Source organism: Bemisia tabaci, chromosome 4, assembly GCF_918797505.1.
Source record: "Bemisia tabaci chromosome 4, PGI_BMITA_v3".
Taxonomy (NCBI): domain Eukaryota; kingdom Metazoa; phylum Arthropoda; class Insecta; order Hemiptera; family Aleyrodidae; genus Bemisia; species Bemisia tabaci.
In genome coordinates, this window is record NC_092796.1 from 25,800,997 (window position 1) to 25,821,278 (window position 20,282).

Below are 20,282 nucleotides of genomic sequence, written 5' to 3' on the forward strand. Positions count from 1 at the left end.
CCATTTCCTTACCTACTGATGTCAGGTATCTTTAACTTTATGAAAAAGAAGTTAGAATACACGAAAATCTTTCATCGTAAAATATACCAAAATTACTTCAGTGCTCGATTTGACTCCAAAGGACGCTTCTTTTTCTGCGAGCAAAAGTGTGACTTAACTTTGACAAAAACCGTAATTTTCAACCTTATGAGCTGAATTAGGAAACTTTCAATGTGCCTATAGTATTCTACAGAAAATTTTGATGAGGAAGTTCATGTTGCGGTTCATTATCTTGTACCCTGTCTAATGGTCCATTGGAGAAAAATAGACCATTCCGTGTTCATACATTACATAACGCTCTAAAGGGGGAGGGGATTCTGGGAGGACTTTAGGCTATTTTGTTTTTGTATGTTGAAAAATAGGGACTACAAGAGTGATACAAGGAAGGACGGGTAGTCGAAAAAGCGAAAAAAGTGCGTTGCTTAATTCATAAACGTTCTCTATGGACAAATATCAGCCAAGTTTATTCTTTTTTTCTTGCTGACCAGATTTCAAACCTAAAACCTTGTGGAAGCAATACATAATTTGAACCCTCCTTTCAACTTCAAGAATTGATATTCTAATAAACCATAAAGTAAAGATGATTTTTTTTGTACATAAAGTAACGCTCTTCACTTCAGACTGTGGCCCTCATTGCTTGGTTTTTGTCAAGAGCAAAAAGAAATTCTTTTAAAGAGAGATCCTGGTTGTCCTTCCATCAATGAATAGCTGATGGAGGCATAAATGGCGGCTATTGCATTGGAATGGATTGCAGGTTGATACAGTATGCTTAGGTCATCCGACAGTTATGATTTTAAAATTGTGCAGAAATGAATAAGAAAATCAGTCAGATATAAAAAGATTGATTCACATTTTCGTGTTGATATGAGCTTCTTTCACACATTTCAAGAAAGAGAGCTGTAGTTTAGTGAAAGCTATTATTTCAGTTAATACTAGCAGTTGAGGGGGCGATTAGAAAATGTTGTATGCAAGAATAATATTGGTTTTTAAAGAGAAATTGTACGAAAAAATGTGTTTCTGAAGATTATTAAATCTTAACTGGCACACCTCATAATAGTCTCAAATTCTCTTCTGAAGGTCTTTCAAAACATTAGAATAAAGGGTTTTAAGTTCTTTCCATTGCAAAGCGAGCCCTATATACATATCCTTCTCTTCCTTGAAAATAAATAATAAATAGGCAAAAAAAGTGCTTATGATGAGGATGAGCCTTAACCTCACTTTCAGCAACCTTTAACCACTTGCCTTCATACACTCAATTTTAAGTGGAGAAAATAAAATCATTCAAACCATCAGGGGTCGTGTAAAAGATTGAGGCCCGGGTCCGAGAAGAATGGGTCTAACAATAAAAAATGCATTGCCAGCAAATGGAATAGTAAAATTAAAAAATATATATATGTATAACATTGTAATGAAATAACAGAGAAACGACACTTTTGTCCTTGACCCATCATATCCTTCACTATTTTTGACTTTAAGTTGCTTAATAAGATCAATTCCGTCTCATTGCAGTAAACATGTATTTCTAATGAATTTCATGAGGTTCATTTCTGAAAATATTGTGAAATTTCAGTTAAGCAGTTGGTTCATCTTTGCTTAGCTGATATTGCACAGCACCCTTAATATTCATGCATACAGGCAACTTATATACTTTGCTAGACTCTTTGTGTGAGGCGACAACACACTTTGTTTACTACTTTGAACATTGATTAGGTGAGCATTCCGCCAATGGTGAATAATGACAAAATTAGTAAGTCCAAGTTTAAAAATTCAATGCTCAGGAATTGATGGTCAAAATTAGGAAAATTCAGGAGACAAAATTTTCAGATTTGTATAAACAACAATTTGTTACAAAATTATAATCTAGTTCAAAGCGGAGAGCAAGAGTAATAAGTGGAAAAAAGAGAAAATGTACAATTAAGTAAAGGAGAGGCGGGATGCAGGATGTTTAACGAGAAGATTTTTGTTACAGAAGCACACATGGCTTCTGCTTTTTCATCGGAGGTGGAGGAACTAACACAGCTCGGATTGCCTCGTCAAAAACTGTTTTAAGACCTTTTTGCGTTAAAGCACTGCATTCAAGGTACTTGACAGACTTAATTTCTTTTGCCATGGATAGACCCTGAAAGGATGAAAAAATAATGTAAGATCAGATAATGAAATTGATAAAATTACATTATTTTCATATCAAGTGAGAAGATTTTAAACACAAAAGGCTTGATTACCTCACTGGGACAGTTTATTCAGGACAGTGACAAAGTGACTTCCAATTAGCTAAACTGCATCTTTTGTACTGCTGTAAAGTTTTATGCCATCCTTTAGTACAGACAGTAAGAAATATTAAGATTTATGTAGCCAGGATAAAATAAAGATCGATTACTTTCAAGGATTTTTGCTAAGTGTTTCGATGACTTCAAATCAAAATACAAGGACTTTGAAGAACATTTCTGCAAGATTTTCAAAGTCATTCTGGGATTTTTACCACAAGAACATTCCTCCCAAAGTGCACCCATCAACTCGTAGCATAACCTCTGGACAAACTACAAGAGCCATCTCAGAAATTGCGCCCTTACCTATGGATCAGCTGATACAGTTTACTTTAACACCCTCTACTCTCAATAATCACCTTGGGACAAGTCTACAGCTGGCTGTATCAAAGTCCAAATGATTTCTCAAAACAGCTGAGATCAGGGGCACATTAGATGGGGGAGTTCTGACGCACTCTTAATGGCCATAAAACTGTGATTTAAATATTACATAAAAATTGTAATTGCCAAGAATTATACCTTAAATTTAGAAGAACATCTTCTAGGTACTTTCAAGGTTACTCACACCTACCATGTACCTTCAGAGACTTGGAAGAAAAAAAAAGAAGAAATAAAATACGACTACAGTCCTGGTTTCTGTGGAATTAAAAAACTTGCTTATCTTCATAAAAACAAAACCATCAAAACTTTACCAATAAAACAGAGTGTACAACTCGGCCAGATGGAACTTTAGAGGAAGTAATTCTAGTTTTGAATTAAAGAGCTGATTAGGATTTAGAAATTTTTAAACTGACAAGGGGAAAATAAATAAATGGATGGTTTTTTTTTCCCTAAAACATGGGAATTCTTACTTGGAGATTGGCTTTTTTTTTTTCAGGATTTTAAATTAAAGGATTTCGAATAAGTGAGCATGAACTGCATTAAGAAATTCAATTCTCAGCAATTAAGATTAGACAGAATCTACGAATTTTTTCTGACAGGGGTCGAATCCAGAAGTTAATGTGAATCTACATTAAAAGAGACCTTAACATGGTTTCGGCCTCATCTTCAAAAGTCACTAAATAAATGTTTTAAGTTTAAAAGAACTGAGAGTTCCTGACAGCTTTCAAAGTGAGGGTAGTACATCCATACTCAGGAGGCTATGAAAAAAGCTTCGGGAAAAACAATAGAGTAAATCATCTTTGCACCTTCCTGGATTTTGGGCCACCAAATTTGAGATAAAATCATTGCAGGGCTAGATAATTGACTCGAACAATTTAAATTTTTCCAAGAGTATGGCTGCGCAATGACCGTCGAAAATTTTGCTACTTTTTGCTTGTTATCAAAAGAAGAGTCCATGAAGTTTTTAGTTGAAAATGTCTGACAGTTTCGTCATAAAAGTATAATTTTCAAGAGAAAATATTGAAGCGCTGGGTAATTTTTTCGTTTTTTCGCTCAGGGAATGATGGAATGTATTGTTCAGATGTGTCTAGGTTTACCTGGTCTCTTAGATCAGTGAGCAATATGTGCACACTTATAATAGCATACGTTTTTCACTATTCTTTCCTTATTTTTATCGTCCAAATTTTTTAATGTATCATCAAGAAGATTGGATTTCCTGCATGCATGAGAAGTAAATTACATGATATAGAGCAGCAGTATGGTAGTGAGATGAAAAGCATTTCTTTTATCAATATTTCCTTTGTCAAATCCAAATCCCCACCAAGATGTTTTAAAAATTCTCAAGTTAGAAACGAGAATCAAAATCTACGAGATAGAACCATTTGACATGCTTTGACCACGCAACTTGTAATTTAAGAAATAAATGATTGACTTAAGTTTAAGAAATTAAAATTAAAATTTTATTACCTGTGGGTATTGAATAGGTGCAAGTTTCTTTTCTTTCAATTTCTCTATCGTTTCTTTGTCCTCACGTAGATCCAGCTTTGTGCCGACCAGTATGATTGGTTTTGTAGGACTGTGATGCCGTACTTCTGGATACCACTGGTGGAAAAAAATTTAGAAATTGTTTTAAAAATTAATTGGGAGGTGAAGGCCAAACAATAAAATGTATTTTATCCTTTGTAAGTCATTATGAAAAAGAAAAGTGCAGTTATAAGCATATTATCGAGTACATAGGAAAATTCATTTATTGTAAGATATACTAAAATTACTTTATTGTTCCATTAGACTTGAGTAGACACCAGTTTTGGTGAGTATGAATTAAGGTTGAGAAAACCGGTTTTTTCTAACTTATAAATTGAATTTGGAAATTTATAAAATAAATGTGATTCTAAATCAAATTTCAATGGGGTAACATAAACTGAGGTTCTTAACCTTTTAATCCGTCTGGTGATCCATCAAAATTCCTAGACACTTCATTCAGGAAATGATACAAATTCTGATCATACGGTAAAACTATTGACTTGAACACGATTTTTAACTCAAAATCGCTTGTTGGAATATTTTGTCAGGGTACATATTTTACATTTCAATTAAATAGAACTAGAAAAATGTAAAATACTTACTTTAGCTCTAACATTTTCAAATGATGCTGGATTAACTAGTGAAAAGCATATCAGGAAAACGTCCTGAAAACAAGAGAGAAAGGAACACATTACAGGCTAAGTATCTGGGAAATTTTAAATCGGAGTTCGGAGAAAAGTACATTGATTTTATTTCTTCTTTGGATTAGATGAAGAAATAAAAAAAGTAGAGTAAGGGTATGCCAATTTATCTGATTTTAGCTCTGAATCATGATGCGACGAGACAAGAGAAGTAGCAAATTGAAAAATACAGCTGCTGTACTCACTAGATGAATACATATGATGAATCAAAAATTACTTAATATCTGAAAAATCAAAGCTATAGGTACTTAAATTTGTGTCAAAAAGAGTAGCACTCAATGTCAGCTTGTTTTCCTCCCTTCAAAAACAAGCTTGAAAAATGTCGTAATTTATTGACGGTTCCTGATGGCTTGATGCTACAAATTGATTGGTCAAGATGCAGTTTTAAGGGGAGATACAGTAATAAAGGTGACTCAAAGCAGGTTAAAATCTAAAACAAACTTACTGTCTGTGGGTAAGAAAGAGGCCGCAATCTGTCGTAATCTTCTTGACCTGCAGTATCCCAGAGTCCTAGATTGATTGGTTTGCCATCTACCATGACATTTGCAGAATAATTGTCAAAGCTACAAAGAAAGAAAGGGGGAAAATATGAAAAACAAGGAACAATAAATTAAAAAATGTTCCAAAATGCTGGAGCAAAATAAAAAAAAGGTTCCAAATGTCAATGGAAGTAACTAACATGATGGTCTGAAATTGAAAAAGTGTACACATTTGTTATCAAGAACCAAAACAAAAAACCATTCGTCACTCCTACATTTTTTAATTCATAAGAATTAAATGATTTTGCAATGACATGGATAAATAGAAGAGAAGATACTTAAGTTTCTGTATGGATTGAAACGAGCGCAGCTAGTATAGGGGTCGCTAATTTTAACTGGTAGTTACAGGCTTAATTGAGTAAGGAGTCGTTTTCAAAAGAGGTATGTAAGACTGAAAATTAGATATGTTTTTGACTCCTACTTACTCTTTCCTATGATACAGATCTACATCTCCTCCAAACAAAATTATGCAACGTTCAGTTCACCCCCTCCCGCTCAAATCGGCGTTTTGGGGGTGAATATTGGATGAAAGTGTTACCCCGCTATCTATTATCTATCATCGTCAATCCTAAGATCCAAATTCAGCGTTTAGTAACGTAACCTTGGACTACCTCATGCCCTCTGTGACGCATCCGTAACGCCAGCGGTCGACACGACACCTCTCCTGCTCTGTAGAGCGTTACATATCATTCTTGAGACTGGCCCCTGGGTGAACTTCCTTCCAGTGGCCAGGTGTGAATGATCGATTATCGATATTTCCCCAATTGAAGCTATGGTAAAGAATCGAATATTGAGGAGTTCGTTGCGAACACCCTGTTTATCGATCTTTTCCCATAGGTTTAAATGGCAGATCAATCGATATATCGCAAAGCACGCCACGCCACTGCTTCCTTCACTCTCAACAAAGCGAGCGGTCGGAGCTCGTGAGGATTCTTCTTTAAAAGCAAAAAATGAGAAAAGTGCGCCGATTTTTCTTTTTTTTTTTGGGGGGGGGGGGGGGGGAGGGCTCAGCGATACAAAAATCATCATTCCTCCAATCCGGTACTTATTTCCCGAAAGACTCAAGAGAAACTGAAGCTGACAAAGAGATATGCTACGTTCTGCAAAAAAGAAATATGCGATGGAGAATTTGGAGGTGTCTAGAATTCGATGAATTTCGTGCTTCAGTAGAAGCTACTGAGTGGAGTGAACTGAACACGAATATACCCTTGGTTCATAAAGTGAACAATTATTAGAGGAAATGTGACAAAATAATCTAACCGGCTAAAATACATGTGCTTAAATGGGAAATACTGCCACATGACGTCACTATGTGATGCATTTCCTCACTTTTAAATCTATTTTTATACTATTTCCTATCTCAGAAATTTTTTTTCAACAAATACTACGAAATTAGCTCTTCGAGCACTCTCAGATGAAGCAAAAGAACATTTGCGAGCAAATTCTCCATTCTGTTAGCGACATCAACAATGAGATGAAAATTAAAATACTCGTCTACACAAATAATACTTACACTGTTGGAATATATTCTCCTGGGAAGGCATTTGTTGTGTAACTGATTAGCAGGCATGTTTTACCGACGGCACTGAAACAAACATAAGAACGCATTTTACAAAAAAGCATCAAAAAAATGAGAGAGAGACCGGATAGGGATTTGAAAAGACATGTGCGGCATCGTCCGTTTTTTGTTTAATACAAAGTTACGGGTGACAAAGGTTGCAAAAGCACGGACTCGGCAACCTTAGCAGTGGCGTGGCGTGAATTGGGATATATCGATTGTTATGCCATTTAAGCCTATGGTAAAGAATCGATTATTAAGGTGTTCGCTGCGAACACCCTGTTTATCGATCCTTTTCCATAGGTTTAAATGGCATAACAATCTATATATCGCAATTCACGCCACGCCACTGAACCTTAGGATGGCCTGCGGGTTGTGATGCGTTATTTTCGACGAGAGCGAAAGGGCGCTCTTAATGATTCACCAGGTAACCTTTTCAAATGTCAAACTCCGCGTCGCAACTTCGGGGCCATCGAATTCGATTGTTTGGAATGGTGCATGAATTAATTGAAACCAGTCAAATTTCTGAAACCGTTAGTCATCAATTCTCATCGGCACATTAGGCAACGCTGGGATTAAATTCGGGAATGGGAAAAACAAGAAAAGCGCCCCCAGTTACACCCGCATGCGACGAATACTGAATGAATTTCATTACAGCGCCTGGATGCAACTATTCGGGCTCCATAGATGTCCGTGTTGCATACGCACGGAAATGAAGGCGTTTCGATTTTCCAGGTGCGTCGGCGCGGCAGTCAGTATGGAGATGTTGCATGTGTGAGGAATTTGCGATTTGACCATTGATTGTTATGTAAAAGTTCGCGAGAAACACGATGGTGCCACTGGTTTTCTCTGAAATCATCTCCCAAGCTCAAAAAAAGCTCTCAAAGTGAGGCCAAAATGGAGGGGATATCCCACCCTATCCTGAGAGTCCACGTCTACATCAAGACAAACTCTCCATGCAAAGATAGGGAGCAAATACATTGACAGGGTTGCCACTTTATTCGGGGACTCCAAAACTGAAAACACGGCAACCCTGCTAATGTATTTGCTCCCTATCTTTGCATGGAGAGTTTGTCTTGATGTAGACGTGGACTCTCAGGGTAGGGTGGGATATCCCCTCCATTTTGGCCTCAACTTGAGAGCTTTTTTTGAGCTTGGGAGATGATTTCAGAGAAAACCAGTGGCACCATCGCGCATCGTGTTTCTCGCGAACTTTTACATATGAATCAACAGTCAAATCGCATATCCCTCACATATGCAACATCTCCATTGCACACGCATGCGACGAATACTGGACTAATTTCATTACAGCGCCTGGATGCAACTATTCGGGCTCCATGGATGTCCGCGTTGCATACGCACGGAAATGAAGGCGTTTCGATTCTCCAGGCGCGTCGGCGGTCAGTGTTGTGAGGATCCAAAAAGGACATAGATCTTCAAGTCTTCGTTTCACCTACGAAGGCATCTCTGAGACATGAATAGTTGCTCGACAAATCAAGCTCAACGACAGATAATCATATCATATGCCCTATGCCTTTGCACAATTATTTGTGGCTAAGAGTCTTGATTCCAGCGTCGTTGCCTATTGTGCCGACGAGGTAAACTATTACAGATTTTCTTCACGACATTGTCAATTTTCTGAAAAACGCTTCAATTGTTTATTTGTACCTAATACATCATTGCCCTCCTGAAATGTGAGCTGCGGACCCTACACTTCCTGAGCCAAGAACGACGAATACAGTAGACAGGGTTGCCACAGAATTTGGAGAATTTAATTCCTTGATACATTTTGGTGAAATTCCCTGACAATTTAACAAATGCCTGATTGTCAAAGACATATGAGGCCTTATATGTAACAATGGCGGATGTAAAAAATGTCCTTTCCGAAAAACGCCTAAAAAACTGTTTTGGTCACACAAAAATCCAATATGTTCGGCTCTGACATAATGAACAGATCTTGAAGATCACATCTCAAGTATTTTCTCAAAATTATCTCGATGCCAAAACAGTTTTTTGAACTTGTTTCGAAAAGGTAATTTTTCACATCCGCCATTGTTACATTTAAGTCCTCATGTGTAGTTCGAAATAGTTGTCAGGTAAAAGTTGTCCGAAACGTCAAACCCATTCGAGAAAGCGAATAAAGGTGACTTGACAATTTTTCCCTGACATTTTCGTCATTTTTCCTGACATTTCCGGGTTTACCCTGACTTTGTAAAATTCCCTGGCATTTCCCGGTATTCACTGACTGTGGCAACTCTGGGTAGAGTCAATTCATGGATGCTGTGGCCGGAAATTCTCGAGCGCACGTCCCGGGAAATTTCTTTTCGCGGGAAAATTGAAAAAATCCATTCAGAAAAGTATACATCAATCTGTACGGTCAGTTCAGAACCCGGTGAGGCAGAAACCAGGGCTTAAAAGAAAAAATGTCTAGCGTCACTGATTGCCCCAGGGTCATCGAATCGGAGCACCAGGAGATCGGGTTCATAAAAAAAAAACGAATCAATGACGAGGTACTTAAGGGGAGCCGGCCTCAAGTTCCTCGCATGAAGTCCTAGAAGGCGAGGCGTTGACGAAAATCATGAACATTTTTCTCCTCAAGTTTTCCTTTATTAAATTAAGGTATTTGTGCTTTTGGGGAAACTCGACTGTCTCCGGTTGCGCCTTTGAACTATGCATTTCCCACTTTCGGGATTCGCGCTTATGGATATTTCATCGCGCCTCTCTTAACGCATGGGCATACTTCAATTTTCCGGTTAGCCCTGTTTTACATAAGAATCCGTCCTATTTGGGGCTCATGCAGAAATCGAGTTACGCCCCAACGCCAGATGAGTGAAATTTGGACCGCGATTGGCAGAAAGGAACCAAGCCACATCAGCTATTGCCAAATTTAACTGGGCGATTTTATCTTCTACAAGGGAACGTTTAAGCAGATTCCTTTGAATTCGCATTCAGAAAATTCTATGAAATTTGCACAAAAATCCGCACAACCGTTTTCATGTAAAAAAGTAAATTGCCCAATTAAATTTGGCAATAGTTGATGTGGTTCGGTTCCTCTCTGCTACATGCGGTCCATTTCGGCTTTTGGGTACCGTCCGATTGAAACTGTCGTCCTACAAGGGCAGCGGGCTACTTTCCGCAATTGATGAACGAAGCTATAGACGAAGAAGACACAATGAGTATGGAGCGATCCTATTGGTTGAAATGGGTGGTTCTTACAGATTACTGGGGTAAATGATGGACTAACTGAGAGTCTCTCGTGGGTTGCCGTGAGTTAGTCTATTCTCTACCTTCTTCGTCCATTGCAACCGCCCGCTTCCACCAATAGGATCCACCCATATCTCTTTCGTCGTCTTTATCTATAGCTTTGTCGATCATTTCAACAATCAGTCTGCTGGACCGGGTTTACGATCATCCCGCGATGGGAACATGACTATGCGACGGATATGGTCAAAAGTGAAATTGCGAGTGGCTGAAGGAAGCCGCACCAAGGAGCTAACCGAAAAATGACACTCTTCGTGAGGGTATACAAACACGATCTCCAGGTCCTGTTTACGTTCGTTTTGTTGACTTCGTGCCCCTTAAAAAGAGCTCAGAGCTTACTGCACGACAGCGGGGAATGTGAGCACGTGTGTGTGTTTATGTGCGCATCGGCGAGATCCATGTGGTGGTACGTGGTGGGTCTATTAATCAACTCTATGTATGGATGTCTGGCAGAGCCCAACGATGCGGTGGTAGTAGTGTGAACCGAGAGGAGAGGAAGGCTCACACAGAGCGGACACAGCGTCATGACCGATGGCCCCCGCTGCCATTTTTCCGGCCTTATTTCAGATTTAGGACCCTGAAATTGTTTAGGGGCTTCCCAACATGTACACGGAGAAAAAACCCTGTGCGTGGGACCCGAAGTTTAGGTCGTATGGATCCCTGAAATTTTCAGATTGAGCATCCGAACACTTACGGTATAGCTGTCGAGGTTCGGATCACACATCTGAAACTTCAGTTCTTACATTTGAAGTACTTCAGATGTGAGAACCGAAGTTTTTTGGATAAGAGAACCGAAGTTCTTCGGATGTGAAAACCGAAGTACTTCAGACGTATGAACTGAAGTTTCAGATGTGTGATCCAAACCTCAGCAGCTGGACCTTTAGTGTTCGAATGCTCAATCCGAAAACTTCAGAGATCCATATGACCTAAACTTCGGGTCCCACGCACGAAGTTTTTTTCTCCGTGTATGATTTTTGAGTGATATCGGAAATTTGAAACGCGTTTAGCAGAGAGGAACCTAGTTACATCAGCTACTGCCACACTTAATCACGCAATTTACTTTTTAAAATGAAAACGGTTGTACGGATTTTTGTGCAAACTTCAGAGCATTTTCTGCATGGCGCAAAGCAAATCCCTGAAAAGTTTCAAAGGAATCCGCAAAAACGTTCTCTTGTAAGAAATTAAATTGCCCAGTGAAATTCGGCAATAACTGATGGGGATTGGTTCCTTTCTAGTAAACGCTAAAAAATTTCCTTTTTATACTAAAAATTACGAATTGTTTACTATGCAAATTCGGCTCCGGCAAGAGCGAGTTTCCAAGCAGGGAGGAGATCACTTCCTACAGAGAATGGACTAAATTTTGCAATTAGGAACTATAATGTGTGACTCATCCTAGAAAGAGGATATGTGCCATGAGTTTTCCTATGCAGATAGGTGTTTTTATGGATGAGCAAGTAACTGTGCAGTTCCTTATTGCAAAATGCAGATCTCACGAACAAGAAGAGACACCATGACTTCTGATTAAAGTTGGTATGTTGTGACTAGAAACTACATAAGAGGTGTTCGTCATGCTGGGGGCAGACGGGGGTGTCAGAAGAGATATTGCCGGACGTGATTGGAGGACGGCCCTCGTATTTTAGTTTTGAGCAGGTTATGACTTATCGTATTTATGTGAGTCTGGCAACAACAAATATGCACTCACGAGCAGCAGCCGCGACGCGAAGCTCATTGGACGACCGAAAGCTCCGGCACGCAGTAAGAGGGGAGGGGCAATAGTCAACCCCTCTGCGGGCTGATTGTTTGAATTGATAGACAAAGCGATAGACAAAGAAGACATAGGGATTATGGAGCGAACCGATTCGTTGAAATGGGTGGTTCCTATAGACTAAGGGAGAAATGATAGTCTAACTATAGTGTCTCTCTGTAGTCTATTACCTGCCTCCTTTATCCATTGCAACCACCCGCTTCCGCACCAGGGATCTCTCCATATCCCTTTTGCATTCTTCGTCTATAGGGGCCGTCCATAAATTACGTCAACCGTTTTATTTTCAATCTTTCGAAAATCTAGACAAAAATTACACGGGCGGAGATGGAAAGTGTTTCACGTTTTGAAATTTCACAAAATTAGTAGTTTGTTAATTTTTATCGGAATTATGAATCAATCCTTCGAAAGTCCGGAAAGCGATTCAATGGTCTTTGAACGAATTAATTGATGGATAGACATGGAAGGGTTGAGCAAAACAGCGGACAGCCCGTTGTTGAAGCGAGTGACGCGGGTGCTGACAAGGAGTCATGACGAATGAGGAAACTGTGAATATTCGACTGAACCCGCCGCCCGCATCAAAATCATGGACTTCCGTCCTTTTGTGCGTTCTTGGGATTGATCACGCACTTAAAGTTTTTATAAGTTATTGATCCTTCAGAATCAACTGTCACAGCACCGTCCCGTCTCCAGGTTCCTTGATGCTCTAATAGACATCAGGGTTTCCGCAGCCGATGGAGCCCTTGCGTACGTTGGACATTTGCGATTCAAGTACTGATTCATAGTACAATTTCGCAAGAAACACGACAGTACCACTGGTTTCCTCTAAAATCAACTCCAAAGTTTAAAAAAAGCTCTCGAAGTTGAGGCAGTGATGGAGGGGATATCCCACGCTACCCTGTGAGTCCATCTCCGTACGAAGCCAAACTCTCTGTGCAAAGATAGGGAGCAAATACATTAGCAGGGTTGTCGTGTTTTCAAGTTTGGAGCCCCCAAACAAAAGGGCAACCCTGTTGATGTATCTGCTCCCTATTTTTGCATAGAGAGTTTGCCTTCATATGAAAATGGACTCTCAGGGTAGCGTGGGATATCCCCTCTATTACGGCCTCAATTTTGAGAGCTGGCTTTGAGCTTTAGAGTTGATTTCAGAAAAAAACCAGTGGCACCGTTGTGTTACTAGCGAAATTTTACGTGAGAGGAGGCACTTAAATCGTGAATCCTTCACGCATGCAGGAGCTCCATTTAAGAAAAAGAAATTCTTGGACTCGCCCTGGCCACATAAAAATTTTCCCAAGCTGAGCTCGCAAAACAAGGAGCAAATTGCACCCCGTGCGGAGGAGAGGGGGGGGGGGTCGATTGATAAAAGTTCCATACGAATTTTGACGGGGGGCAATAACAGATCACGACTCGATCAACACCCGCGGGGTCCCGGGGGGAGGGGGGTTAAGGGGGGCAGAGGGGGGGGTTATAGGACTTTTGGTCCAATTTTTTTTGTCCACAAATTTTTTCGTCCAATTTATTTTGTCCACGACTTTTTGTCCTTGAAATCTGGTCCAAGTTAAATTCGTCCTGGTAAATAGTTAGTCCTACGCATTTGTTCGTCCAGTGGTATTAGGTCACATTTCTGTGGTCCAGTAAGGTAAAAAAGTTATGTCCAAAACTCACGTCCAATGAGGCCGTTTCAGCTACTTCCTTTCAGCTTTCAGCTACTTTCAGTCATCGTCTGAGTCTTCTTCGTCCGAGTCTGGTGGATCTGCGATCTTCCCAGTCCTTATGGCGTCAGATTGTTAGCCGAGGGCTGCGGGCCGATTATTTAAATACAGAAGAACCCGAGTTACGACGTAACTTACTGGAACTCATGGCTCTGCCGTTCATCCCTCCTGCAGATTTGGTGGAAACTTTCATTTTTCTCTATGAGGAAATAGACGACGCTTTAACCGAATTTGCGACGTACGTTGACCACACGTACGTGCGTGGCAAACCAGCTCGGGGAAGAAGACGTGCGGTACCTCCCCTGTTCCCTCCCGAAACATGGAACGTCTACAACTTAGTTTTGGCAGATCGTATTAGAACAAACAACGCAGTTGAGAGCTTTCACTCAAAATTCAACCAAATCGTCGGCACGCATCATGCTAACATTTGGAAGCTCATTGACGCTTTTAAAACGGTTCAACAGGACACAGAGCGTACGTTAACACAGGCTCGGGGGGGGTCATCGCCGCTTTAAACCACCGGTGAGCAAGAAGTACACTACCAATCAGGCAATGATTGCCAACATCGTCCGAAATTACCAACATTACAAGGACACGAACTCACTTAAGAAGTACCTCCGAGCATGTGCGTACCACCTCAAGTTGCACACGCCACGCGCAGATCCACCGGACTCGGACGAAGAAGACTCAGACGATGAATGAAAGTAGCTGAAAGCTGAAAGGAAGTAGCTGAAACGGCCTCATTGGACGTGAGTTTTGGACATAACTTTTTTACCTTACTGGACCACAGAAATGTGACCTAATACCACTGGACGAACAAATGCGTAGGACTAACTATTTACCAGGACGAATTTAACTTGGACCAGATTTCAAGGACAAAAAGTCGTGGACAAAATAAATTGGACGAAAAAATTTATGGACAAAAAAAATTGGACCAAAAGTCCTGTAACCGAGGGGGGGGGGGGGGGGGGGCGTTGGATAAATAATTTTGGCCAAGGGCCAAGCGTTATGTCAAAACATAAGGTTTGCGTAACGGAGGTTGGTAAATAACGGGGGCCACTGACATTCAGTAGAGTGCTCCGACGCGATGTGCAGAAACGAGGTGGGTCCAGGGACCGATAAAACAATGCATTTTCTCTGAACGAGAATAAACAAACTTCCGAGCGGAGGGTATGGATCGATCCCAAAAAAATAAAAATAAAAGAGAGATCTGACGGAGGGGGGATATAATCCGAATCCGAATAAACGGGCAACTTCTAATTCCAGCTACATATTTTAGAACTTAAAAAGCGTGGTCCGGAGAACGTCTCAGCCGATGCTTGTAATGACATCTAGCTCACGAAAATTAATATTTCATTGTGCAGGGGTACGAAAAGAAAAGAGCATGGGGTTGTTCAATGATATCGAAATTTCCGATGGTTAATTGTGGTAGTACCCCAATAAATTAGGTTACCATCCCTAATATTAGCGAGAAATGTTCATATCAATATGCCACGTGATAAATTCCTCTTTTTTGGACACGTCGGGAAGGCACTTCGCTATGGGGGGAGGGGTGGTTCAATTAAGGGAACAGGTCTATTGACGATGGATTAGAACTTGCCAGACTTTGGGCATCGAAAATCCGGGGAAAATTACGACAATTTCAAACAAATAAAACAGTTGGCGACCGAAATGGCACAAGAAAATAAGAGAGAAACGCATCCAGTTGAAATCTTGCAGCGTCTTCGGCGCTATGAGCGGTATGAGCGCACCTATCTTAGTAAAGGGAACTTCAAACTTGATGGCCAAAGTGCGAAACCACGTTCAAACTTGATTTTCAAAGTGCAAAACCACGTTCAAACTTGATTTTCAAAGTGCAAAATCACGTTCAAACTTGATGACCACAGTGCGAAACCACGTGCCTTCGTTTTCAACATTGCAGACTTCCTGTCATACTTTACTGAATTTTTCTTTGAAAAACTAGTCGAAATACTTTTTTGAAAACTTCCTTGATTCTCTTTGTCTATTAACAGAATATTCTGTATAGATTTCAAGCGATGTAGTTGGTTTTTTTCTCTTCCAAAAAATAAAGCAAAGACAGAAATTTTGAAACACCGCAATGGAGATACGTGATTTTGCATTTTTGCTGTTTAAGTACTAGAGAGCGCGTACTGGTTGTCTGAGAGTAACGAAAATAACTCCAACTTCTTCTCAGAATGAACATTTCTACACAGTATATTGCCCTCCTAATCTTCAAGTAAAGCAATCGTGCGTTGCGATGTTGCACTTGACGGTCGATTTTAAGGCTACGGGCGGTAAGGGTTCACAACTGAAAGAAGCGATGCAAACAACGATGTTTTTGTTTGCACATGGAATACTCTGTTGGCCACGCTGTTGTAACAAACGAGAGGGCACTGCCCGCGAGTATTTCGTTGTCCTTTTGACATAAGGACGTATCTATATTTCCGCATGAGCCGCAGAAAGCATGGATTTACGTGTAAAACAGGGCTCACGTGAAAATTAGGATACGCCCTCACGCTAGGGAAGCGACGATTGGAGCTTCATGAAGACAAAGAAATAAAGAATTCTGTATTTTCATAAACCACCAAAACTCGATCATTCTGCACTATACGCGAGGTAAAACACGGCGCGATTTTCGCGGTAAATAATTTGGAGCAACGACAAAAGTCTGTGGGAGAGTGGCCAATCAAAAAAAAAGGGAAAAAAAGAAACGAAACCGAATAATTTTAGTCCATTTGATAATTTTTGCATCACGAACATGTTTCTGGCTCACTACAAGATGATGTGAGCTTAAGGGGTGTTTAAAAAGATACGTGGATTAAAAAATGATCAGTATATCGAAGAGGGGCCGAAATCCTGAAAAGGGTTTCCGTAAAATCACCATGTCATGAGGTAAAATCCCTACGCCACACACCACACGCAACTATTCGCGCACGGCTGTGCTTATGGCCTAGATTTCTACTTGCAGGCGCATTCCTTAAGATTTCCTTTAGGCGCTCTCCGAAGATAGCGATTGAAAACGGTATTTAAACACCTTTACGCGATTTAAAATCGAAGACACGTTCCATGGAAACAATTAAGCATCGACCGAGCAGAGCTTCCGTTGAAATCAGCATAACATGTCTATTGTGAAATTCCACCGATTTAAGAAAAGAGACAGAAGTATGGTAAGGTAGGGTAGGGTAGAGGAGGGGCTAAGATGAAAAAAATACTGACAGGTTATGAGTTTTTGAAGAACAATGGCTATTAGACAACAATTTATGTTGTATTTTCACCGGTGTGCCGATGAATGTAATTTATTTTCACGCCCTGTTTGACCCATTCTAGCGAACGAAACATGTTCGACTTTATTGCGAACAAAGAGATGGCGACACGTCAATTTTCCGAGCTTGGTACAAATTCATAGAAAGGAAGTCAGCAGTTTATGAGGCGGAAATGTTCGAAAGCACTGGGGACTCCAGCAGAATAGCATTGTGGCTTGAGGACTATTATAGGATCTGCCTTTTGTCTTTTCCCCTTTATGCTTCCAATGCAACGAGCAGAAAGGAAACCGGCGTTGATAAGCCAGATTACTTAGGCTGAACAAATTTCTTTTTAAATTTCCGTTCCATTGAATTTTTGGCAATGAATAAAATAAAAATTTTAACACCTCTTCTAACAAAACAAGGTAGAAAAAAATTGCATTTTTGTGTAGAGTATAGAGGTTTTGAGAAATATTCTCAAGAGGGCAGAGAAAAATCACTTAAACTTTTGTGCGGAAACAATAATAGGTCATAGGTCCTTCTTTCACAAATTTAACCGAGATGGGAAATTCCCCTAACGTCGCGAACTTAAATGCGTCGTTCCGTGCATGATGTCCTTCACCACGATTATGGTATGCTACCCTTGTAGGAAGCGTTCAGATTCTAGATAGCACCAAAAAACTTACTCTTAAAATGAATCATTAAACTATGAACGAATTGGACCGCTTTAAACAGAAAAGGAACCAAGCCACATCAGCTATTGCCAAATTGAATTGGGCGATTTAATTTTTTACCTGAAAACGGTTGTGCGGATTTATCTGCAAACAGTGAATTTTCTGCGTAGCACGAAGCAAATTCCTCAAAAATGTCAAAGGAATCCGCAAAAACGTTCTCTTGTAAAAAATTAAATTTCTCTATTAAAGTTGGCAATAGCTGATGTGGCTTGGTTCCTTTCTGTTTAACGCAGTCCAATTTTGACTTGCGAATAGAGATTTTGGAAGGTAAATGAAGCGCAGAACACGATGATGCATTAAAAACACCCCATTTCGGCGCGTTTGAAATTCCTTCAAGTCCAATTGGACTTTTTTAAAGCAGGTGCTTGTCTGGGATTTCGGCTCCAAAAATTACGCAATGAATCTCCACGTAATTTACTCACCAGGTACTTTCAGAATATTAAACAAAAAACACAAGGTTTAGTGGCGTGACATATACCCGTGCATGAATTTTCGTAAATTTAATGAGAGGTGAGAGCGATTATTCGCGAACCAGTGAATCGAATTAGAAAAACTGGAGGGGGGGGGGGGTGTTGTCTAGAGCCCGGTCCGGACGTTCCATCGTTGGCCGAACTTTCGCGAAACAAGTTCGACGAATTAGATTTAATTTGGCTAAAACTACTTCGACGAGAAATTCGAGAGCCTGAACCGGGCCTGAGGAAGCTGAGACTGAGAGTATGTTGATGGTAGCTCTTTTCATCGATTTGGACTTCATTTTGCAATTAGGGATTACGACTTCTGGCTTATTGTAGAAAAAACGTATGTACTATCAGTTTCCGTATGAACATACGTGTTTTTACAAATGAACCAGAGATTGTAGTTCCTAACTGCAAATTGTGGTCCGTTTGATTTTAGGCATCGTCATCACCTCTGAGGATGGCACAATCATCCACTTACTTTACGAATACTGCCGTGCTAAGGAGAAACGCCGTACGAGCCTTCAGGCGTAGCAAAATTTCCTTTGGCAAATCGCTAATTTTTGGGAAAATTTTTGAATATTTTTCTGCCAACTTTTCAGACAATTTTGTTTGATCTGAAAATGCCTGAAATTTTCAAGGAAAAATATTCATAATTTTCCGCAAAAATAAACATTGTATCGGAAGAAACTTGGCAACTCTCGAATTCTCACACGGCGTTCTTCCTTAGCACGGCAGTATTCTGCCGTGCTAAGGAAAAACGCCGTATGAACATCCGAGAGTTGCCATATTTCCTTCACTAAAATGTTTATTTTTGAGGAAATTTATAAATATTTTCCCCAGAAATGTTCAGGAACTTAGGGTGAAGTTGCGAACAAAATTATCTGTGAAATTGGAAGAAGAATTTTCATAAGTTTACCGAAAATGTCGTGTTTTATCATAGGAAATTTGGGAATGCCTGAAGGTTCATACGGCGTTTTTCCTTAGCGCGGAAGAATACCTCTCCTATCCTACTAAATTCCCACGGGAAGACGTCTCGCCATTCATTTTAGCAGTACTAGAGACCCAGTGGCAAAACGACTTGCCATTTCAAGTTCTAATTTGAGTCGCTAGGGCGCTGCACTGACACCATTACAAAACTTAAAGGCGAGCTCTAATGTTCTATATTACGCTGCAAAAGGGAGATTAATTTTGTTGCGATTTTTGGCGGCGTGGAAAGTGAAAAGGTTAAAATTGGCTCAGGACTGAAGCACTGTAAAAATTCTGAAATCTCTGGGTTTTAGAAGAGTAATTACTAGCATTGTACAAAACAATACCATAGTAGCACGACTGAATTTGGGAAAATGTGTGGAGTTGGGGAGTGGGGTAGAAAATAAAGAACCGTTGCGTGAGGGGGTGAAGAATGGAGAGAGCAAATGAGAGGCATGGTTTTCGTACCGGTGACCAGGAGTCTTACTTTATCATCAGCGCAAAATGAATCATCTCACTCTGCACTTACTAATCAGATTACGCGAGTTCATGTGTAGGCCATTCATGAAAAATCTACCGACTCTCATTCTTATTCAACTCGAGCTCTCGATGTGCCGAGCTGCCCGATGAAACGGCACATGAAATTTTTCTGCCCTGATCAACTAGTGCGAGGAGTGAACATTCCTGAAATGGGAAGGGGGGGGGGGGGTTACCAATCAAGTATCAACACTGGAAAAAAAACACATTGGATCTAGAGTCCAGACTCTTAAAAACATCGACAAGAAAAAATACTCTCGATTCAATCGGATTTTTGCTTAAATCAAGAACCAAGCCTCTTAATTTGAGCGGATTTCCTTTTGATTTAGGCAAAAATCTGATTGAATCAAGAGTATTTTTCCACACAAGAGGTAGGTATACTACGTAGGTGACTTGAATTAAGTATGAAATGCGCCAGAAATTCGGCGTTTGATGCTTAAAACTTAGGGAAGCTATCCAAAAGAAAGTGATTCAAAAGATCGGCACAGCCCCAATTTTAGTTGCGGCGTTTTCTTTGTACAATTTTATACTTTTCAAATCGTGTCAAAAATCCTTCTGGCTTCTAAAAATTGGACCGCGTTAGGCAGAAAAGAACCAAGCCACA

General features: G+C 40.1%; 1 protein-coding gene across 1 annotated transcript in view; it reads right to left on the minus strand.

Annotated features, from left to right (window-relative positions):
* Positions 1 to 1,404: 1,404 nt before the first annotated feature.
* LOC109032803 (ras-related C3 botulinum toxin substrate 1) overlaps positions 1,405 to 20,282 on the minus strand; it is a 29,220-nt gene continuing 10,342 nt past the window's right edge. Inside the window, exons 2-6 of the mRNA XM_019045102.2 lie at positions 6,962 to 7,033; positions 5,355 to 5,472; positions 4,811 to 4,873; positions 4,152 to 4,286; positions 1,405 to 2,158 (exon numbers count right to left, since the gene is read on the minus strand). Of these exons, the coding sequence (XP_018900647.1) occupies positions 2,003 to 2,158; positions 4,152 to 4,286; positions 4,811 to 4,873; positions 5,355 to 5,472; positions 6,962 to 7,033 (544 nt within the window). The 3' untranslated portion in view covers positions 1,405 to 2,002. The remainder of the gene's footprint in view (positions 2,159 to 4,151; positions 4,287 to 4,810; positions 4,874 to 5,354; positions 5,473 to 6,961; positions 7,034 to 20,282) is intronic.